A 7,945-nucleotide genomic window follows, 5' to 3' on the forward strand; every position below is an offset into this window, starting at 1 on the left:
ATGTGAAGGTGGCACACCCTTGAGGGTTTCCCTGCCTCTCCTCAAACAACTAATTTCATGTCAAAGGCCTTGGCTCAAGGACTCCAGAAGTGGGGCAAACCTGGGAACAGCTAGGGGCTCGCTTCTGACCAAAGCCCCTGGGGTATTTCTGCTCCCTGTAGGATTCTCAGGCTGCCCCAGGCCAGCAGTGCCTTAGAAACACCACTGTGTACCCTAGAGCAGGACTGATGGCTGTGGGGGTGACTTTCCTAACCTAAGGATAAACCCGCCTTGGAGACCAGGTCCCAGACAGCTGCAGGGAGGGAAGGAAACTCAAGGGCTGAAGGTGGTCAGGCGCTGATCTGGTTGGCGTGACTCCATAGAGCCTCAGAGAGCTGGCAACAGACGAGGACCCGCCACAGGCCTGCACACAAACGCTAATGGGAACACACACCGTGTCCAGGTCCGCCAAGTCTGTCGTCGTCTGACTTGTCCAGCATGCTCTGACAGCTTGCTTTTGTGCCGCTCACTGGCAGCTGCCATTTCCTCGATTTATATACACCTGGCGCGTCCAGATGGCCACGTGCAAAGAGCCTTAGGTCATCTTAGGTCGTCACACGCTCCCCAGTACCCATTAGGGGTTTCTAGGCGGATGTTAACTCTGCTGCCTTCAGTGCAGGCCCCTCTCTTGTACTCATCCATCCAGAGCTCCCCTGGGAAGTCCCAGAGGCTTCTCACCATGGAGCCTGGGGCCCCTGAGACAGGCACAGACAGCGCGCCACAGCACGTGGAATGGTTTGCACGTTTTATTAACAAATGAATTTCCCTCCACGATCCCCCAACCTCTGACTCCAATCTTTCAATACCCAAGCATACCCCCTAAGTGCCCTTAGGTCAAATTAACTGTCAAGATGCCTTTGGGGGCCTTTGGGGTCCTTCCGGGACAGGTCGGGGACGTGGCTGGACGACTGGCCGCGGAGAGGCGCCGGCACAGGGGCGCGACGCACACGCGGCGCGAGGCTCTGCGCGGGGCGTGGCGCAACAGGCCCGCGCAGATCTCTCGGAAACCCTTGCGGAAGTGCTTGGAGACGAGAGCGTAGACGATGGGGTTGACACAGGAGTTGGCATAGGAGACCAGGTGCGAGAGGATGCGCAGCGCGTAAGTGGCGCGCGTAAGAGGGAAGCGGCCGAACCACACGCAGAGGATCAGCGTGTGGTGAGGCATCCAGCAGAGGCAGAAGAGCGCGGCCACGATGATGATCATGCGTGTCACCTTACGCTTGGCGCGCCGGGCGCCCGAGCCGGCGGTCGCCGGGTCGACGGCGCGCCAGAGGTAGCGCAGAGTGCGCGCGTAGGTCAGGCCGAGCACCAGGACCGGCAGCAGATAGCTGACGACGAAGGTGCAGAGGTCCATGGCGCGGCGGCGCGGCGCGCTCCACGCCGGGTGGCACACGGTCAGGTTGGCTAACTGGGACTGGCGATAGTAACTCAGGTACGGCGCGGAGAAGAGCAGCGAGAGCCCCCAGACGAGACTGATGGCCGCCATCGCGTTGCGAGGCGTGCGCAGCTCGCGGGAGTGCAGTGGATAGCGGATGGCCAGATACCTGCGGGTCAGGCCAGAAAGCGAGACGTCGGGTGAGCCAGCGGGATTCGCGGGAGCCAGGCCGGACCCCTCCACCTCGAGTCCCACACTCACCGTCCGGGAAGTTCTCTAGCGCAGCGTAACGCCGCACAAGCCCAGAGGGCGACATCGAGCATCCCATCCCGGACACCCTCAGCCGCGCCCACCCGTGGGGCGTGACTCTGGAGCAGGAAAGGCTACTCATTTGTTCTTTCTGAGACTACGACCACTGTCAGACTCCACCCGGGCGGACACCCCCAAGATTAAACCGGCTTCGGGGTTCTGGCAGGCTGTGATTACTCACCAGTGATGTTGCCCCCAGAGGTAGGACCCAGGCGCTGAGGCTCTAAGAGACAGCCTGGAGACACCTCAGGCAAGGTACAGAGGGGATTTCTTAGAGAACCCGGCGCTAGCCTATCGGAACTGACATACTTAGTGCTCAGTGGAACTGGGGGCGGGGCGCTGGTGCATGGGGAATGTGGCTTCACCTCTTTGCCTGTCCAAGGAAGGAACCTGAGGATGGAGGGGGCCGGGGAGGTAGCAGAATCAGACCAGGATTCCCACCCCAGGAATCATCCCGGTGTCCTTCCAAGCTTCAGCATTCAGAGGGACCCTTGGGCCCACTCTTCTCCTGCCCTTGACTCCAGGCCTATTGGTAGGGCGCAGAGGTGGGGTGGGGTAGGGTGGGACCAACCTAGGGCCCCTGGGGCGGGCTTGTTTGGAGTTTGGCGTGGGCCCTCACAAAGGACCCAGATTCTGCAGTCGGAGCCAGAGTAGACTGTGCCGAGCAAACTGTAGTTTGGAGGCCAGCGAGGTGGAGGTGCCTGAGCTTGACGAGAGGAGACAGACGGCTGGCTTCAGGCACAGGGTTACAGGATAGGCCACTCTGAGCGAATCACTTATAAAGCTGGTTTGGTCTGTAAACTGGGCACAGCAATCCTTCCTGTCCCAGCCTCCCAAGGGGCCTTGACCCTCAAATGAAACTCAGCATGGGAAAGCGCTTCAAACCCGGAAAGGCCATTCTTTATCAGACAGCGAAGGGCTGGAGAGCTGAGGTCCTGAGTCCCTGAGGAGCCTGGAGTCCCTGAGGAGGCACCTAACAGAGGGACACCAAGGTCCCCCATTCCTCCTCCTCGTTTTCCTCCAACACACCTGCTTGTCTTTCACTCCCTCCTGGTGCCCCTTCCTTCCTAGCCTTCTCTCTCTCCTCTCTGCACATCTCTCCTTGACCCTCAAGTCCAGCCCCCTTCATCAGCCCTAGCCTGCGTGCGCGACCCCCTGGGATGCCAGCTCACCGGTCCAGGGAGACGGCGGCCAGCGTGAAGCTGCTGGCGTGCATGGTGAGGAAGATGAGGAAGTGCACCGCCTTGCAAAGCAGCGATCCGAACACCCAGTCGTCCAGGGTGTAGATGGTGGCCTGGAAGGGCACGCAGCACGCGATGAAACACAGGTCGGCCACGCCCAGATTGAGAATGAACAGGTTGGTTGTGCTGACCGCCTGGCCACCGCGAAGCAGCACGGCCAGCACCAGTGCGTTGCCTACGGTGCCCACGAGGAAGATGAGCGCAAAGAGCGTGGGCACGATGACCGCTTCAGGCTGCCAGCTGCTCCCGCCTCCCGCCTCGCTCGTGTCCTCGGTGTCCAGGCCACCCGAGCCATTCATGGTGCCGCCGCCCCGGGGCTGCCTGGGCTCCGGCAGCCGTCTGGGTCCCGGCGAGCGCGCAGCTCCGGGGGCTCCAGCCGCTGCAGCACCCGGCGCGACTCGGCGGAGCTGCGAGCGGAGTGATCTCCGCGGCTGGGGCAGAAGGGGGTGCGCGGGGGATCAAGGGGAGGAGCGAGCCGCCGAAGGGGGGGATGATCCCGCTGGCGGCCGACCGCGCCGGGGGAAGGGCTGCCCAGGGGTCCCGGCGCGCCCTGGCCAAGGCACAAGCAGCCCACCCCGGGGTCGAGGGCCGAGCGCGTTCCTGCTCCCTGGCCCTCCGGCTTCGTCGGCGCGCTCCAGCCTCCGGCTGCAAGCTGTGCCGAGCTGAGCAGCGAACCGGCCTCGGGGGCAGATGCCGGAGGAACCGACCGCTGGGACCTGTGGGCGCGCCTCTGTGCTTCTCTGCAGCCTGGCGGGCGCGCCGGACCTCCCGGGGCAGGCTGGGAGGCGTCCTCCAGAGAGTTCCAGGTGCCCCCTAAGGTGTGGATGTGGGGGTGACGAGGAGTGGGGGCGGATTGGGTAGAGGGCTGCAGTTTTCCCGACCTGGCGAGTGGGATGCCATTGCCGCGTGCTCCACGCCTCTTCCCGCTTTTAATTCCCAGCAGCATCGCGCCTCACAGGAACCCCAGGGAAGAGACGAGGGAATGGTGGAAGGATTTCGTTCCCTTCTCTCCCGCACTGAGCGTTTCCCACTCCGGTTCAGTCCAGTAAAAGTTTACTGAGCATCTCCTGTGTGTCAGGCTCCGTTCCCAGCGCCCTGCCTCCGTTTCCTCAATATTACAGTATGGGCTAATAACACCTTCTAGAGGGCTCTGATGAGAATGGGAGGTGTGTGTGTGAGACCTGAGGCCAGTTGGTAGAATCTGAATGAATCAAAGTCTTCTCTTTTTCCTTACTCTATCCAGATATCCAACAAGGGGAAATAAAAGGGAAACACAAAACAGCAGAACTGAGACTTCTCCAGTGGTCCTGTAGTTAAGACTCCACACCAGTGCAGGCGGCCAGGGTCACGGAACTCAGATCCCTCGTGCCACATCGAAGAGGGGCACAGCCAAATTAAACAAACCAACCACAGCAGAGTTATTGATATGCATCAGCAGCGTTTTCTGAGATAGCCAGGAGGGTGTTTAAGTTGCAAAAACACTTAAATATTTATTTATGATGTTGACATGGTGGTGGTTTAGTCGCTAAGTCGTGTCTGACCCTTTGTGACCCCATGGACTGTAGCCTGCCAGGCTCCTCTGTCCATGGGATTCTCCAGGCAAGAATACTGGAGTGGGGTGCCATTTCCTTCCCGACCCAGGAATTGAACCCAGGTCTCCTGCATTTCAGGCAGATGATTTACCAACTGAGCTATGAGGGAAGCCCCTCAAATAGATGTTGACATACTAAGCATCAAAAGTTTGTGACCCGGAATCATGACTGTTTCTACATAACTTTAAAATTGGGTTTGAACATCACCACCTTCTGCAGCTTAACCTCTGCTTCACTTTTCCTTGCCCTGTTCCTGCTGTTTAGTCTCATAGACTGTAGCCCACCAGGCTCCTCTGTCTGTTGGGTTTTCCAGGCAAGACTACTGGAGTGGGTTGCCATTTCCTTCTCCAGTCCTGTTCCTGGGGTCCTAGTCAAAAACTTCCTTTTTCCACTCCCCCTCACCCAGAACCTCAGCCTCAGGAGCCCAGCTGCTTGCTCCTCTCGGTAAGAAAACCTTATTTACACCTCTGCCCTGCCTGCTTATTCATGGATTAGGAAGATAACAACCGTTCGTTTTTCTGAGATGCTTGCCATTAATTTATTCAATACACACTTGTAGAGCACCTACTTATTTCCGGGCACTGTTCTGGGTCCTCAGGATTTACCAGTGAGCTCTACTAAGACCAAGGCCCTTCGTGAGCTTCTTTTCTAGCAGGGGAGAGAGACAATAAATGTAACTCAAGTTATTATTCAGTTGATAAGTACTTGCAGGAAAAGTAAATTATAGAGTGAGGGAATTAGGAGTACTGGAGTGGTGGTAATGGTGCAATTGAAGATGGGGTGGTCAAGCAGACCTCATTAAGAAGGTAACATTTAAGCAAAGACTTGGATGAGGAGACGGGGCTAGCCTAGCTGATATCTAAGGAACTTGAATTCCGGATGGAACAGCCAGTGCAAAGGCCCTAAAGCAGGAGTGTGTCTGTGTCCCTAAGCAAGGAGGGGGGTACGGCTTCAGTTGAATGAACAAAGAGATTGGTAGGAGAGAACATGAGAGGCATAGCATGCAGGATTTTTTCCATTGTGAGGAAGGCTTCTAGTCTGAGTAAAAAGAGAAGCCGTGGCAGTTTTGACTAGAGCACTAACATTGATCTGACTTTTAAAAAAAAAGGCTTTATTGAAATATAATTCACACACCATAGAGTTTACTCATATACAGTGTTTATTTGCTCTTTAGTATAGTCACTAAGTTGTGCAAACACCACAATCTTAGGACATTTTTGCTCCCGCCAAAAGAAATCACCTCAACCCTAGCCCACCACTCTTTCTGTCACTGTGTATACAGTCTCTTTTCCAGCCACCCATGGGATTTTCCAGGCCATTTTCTCTCCCAGGGGCTCTTCCCTACCCAGGGACCAAACCCAAGTCTCTTGGGTCTTGTGCTTTGCAGGCAGACTGTTTACCACTTGAGCCTTTAGGGAAGCTCTAAAAGGTTCTTGCTGTCAATTACAGGTTGGAGTTTCTGGAAGGGCATTTTCTTTTCCTGATAAGCGCTCCTACACTAGCCCTGAACTTCCCTCGGGCTCCTCTTCCCCACTTCAATCTATAGCTTTACCTGTTCATTCATTATATGAATGAAATCACACAACATGTGACCTTTTGTGTATAACTTCTTTCACTTAGCCTAATTTTTCAAGATTCATCTGTAATGTATCAGTACTTCATTCCTTTTTATGGGCAAATATTGTCCCATTGTGTAATAATTACATTTTATTTATCCATTTCATTTGTTGATAGACATTTAGGAGACTTTTTTTCCCCCTTCTTTTTTTCCCCCACCGCCATGTAGGATCTCAGTTCCCTAACCAGAGATGATTGAACCAGTGCCCCCTGCTGGTTCAGAGCAGGAAGTTCAGAGTCTTAACCACTGGACGGCCAGAAAAGTCCCAGACTGACTTTTTTAAAAAATTATTTATTTTTTTACTTTGCTGACAAAGGTCCCTCTAGTCAAAGCTATGGTTTTCCCAGTAGTCAGGTATGGATGTGAGAGTTGGACTATAAAGAAAGCTGAGTGCCAAAGAATTGATGCTTTTGAACTGTGGTGTTGGAGAAGACTCTTGAGAGTCCCTTGGACTGCAAGGAGGCCCAACCAGTCCATCCTAAAGGAAATCAGTCCTGAATATTCATTGGAAGGACTGATGCTGAAGCTGAAACTCCAATACTTTGGCCACCTGATGCGAAGAACTGGAAAAGACCGTGATGCTGGGAAAGACTGAAGGCAGAAAGAGAAGGGAACGACAGAGGATGAGATAGATGGATGGCATCACTGACTCGATGGACATGAGTTTGAGCAAGCTCTGGGAGTTGGTGATGGACAGGGAAGCCTGGCGTGCTTCAGTCCATGGGGTCGTAGAGTCGGACACGGCTGAGCAACTGAACTGATAATTTATTTTTTAATTAAAAAAAAAACTTTGGCCATATTGTATGGCTTGTAGGATCTTTAGTTCTCCAACCAAGGATTGAACCCATGCTCTTGGCAGTGAAAGTATACAGACCTAACCACTGGACTACTAGGGAATTCCCTAGAAATTATTTTTAGTCATGGTAAAATATAAAAAACACAGTTTTCCACCTTAAATATTTTGTGTGCAGTCAGTAGTGTTAAGAATATTCACATTGGTGTGCAACCAATCTCCAGAACTTTTTGATCTTGCAAAACTGAGACTCTATACACATTAAACACTATCTCGCCATTTCCCTTTCCTCCAGCCCCTGGCAACCACCATTCTACTTTCTATGGATTTCACTACGCTACATACCTCATATAAGTGGAATCCTACCATGTCTGTCTTTTGGTGACTGGCTTACTTAGCACAATATTTTCAAACTTCAATCATGTTGTAGCAGTATCAGAATTTCCTTCCTTTTTAAGGCTGAATAATATTCCATTGTAGGGATTAGACCATATTTTGCTTATTCCTTGAGGGCCACTGAGTTTCTTCCATCTGTTGGCTATTGTTAATAATGCTGGTATAACCGTGGGTGTACAAATATCTCAAGACCCTGCCTTTAGTTCTTTTGGACATATACCCGGAAGTGGAATTGCTGGAGCATATGGTAATTCTTTTAATTTTCTGAGGAGCTGCCACACTGTCTTCCACTGTGGATGTACCACTTTATGTTTGCACTAAAAGTGCAGTAGTTACACTTTCTCCATATCCTCACCAATATATGTTATTTTCTAGTACTGTTATTTAAAAAACAGTACTCTTGCCTGAAAAATCCCATGGCTGGAGGAGCCTGGTAGGCTGCAGTCCATGGGGTCGCGAAGAGTCGGACACAACTGAGCGACTTCCCTTTCACTTTTCACTTCCATGCATTGGAGAAGGAAATGGCAACCCACTCCAGTGTTCTTGCCTGGAGAATCCCAGGGACGGGGGAGCCTGATGGGC

General features: G+C 53.4%; 1 protein-coding gene across 1 annotated transcript; it reads right to left on the reverse strand.

Annotated features, from left to right (window-relative positions):
• Positions 1-391: 391 nt before the first annotated feature.
• Positions 392-3,416, reverse strand: GALR2 (galanin receptor 2). Its single transcript, XM_061392786.1, has 2 exons — positions 2,896-3,416; positions 392-1,583 (listed from the first exon to the last, which is right to left on the reverse strand). The coding sequence occupies exons 1-2, from the start codon at positions 3,261-3,263 to the stop codon at positions 869-871; spliced, it is 1,083 nt and encodes a 360-aa protein (XP_061248770.1). The 5' UTR covers positions 3,264-3,416; the 3' UTR covers positions 392-868.
• Between the last annotated feature and the right edge of the window lie 4,529 nt (positions 3,417-7,945).

This window comes from Bos javanicus, chromosome 19 (genome assembly GCF_032452875.1).
Source record: "Bos javanicus breed banteng chromosome 19, ARS-OSU_banteng_1.0, whole genome shotgun sequence".
Lineage (NCBI taxonomy): Eukaryota > Metazoa > Chordata > Mammalia > Artiodactyla > Bovidae > Bos > Bos javanicus.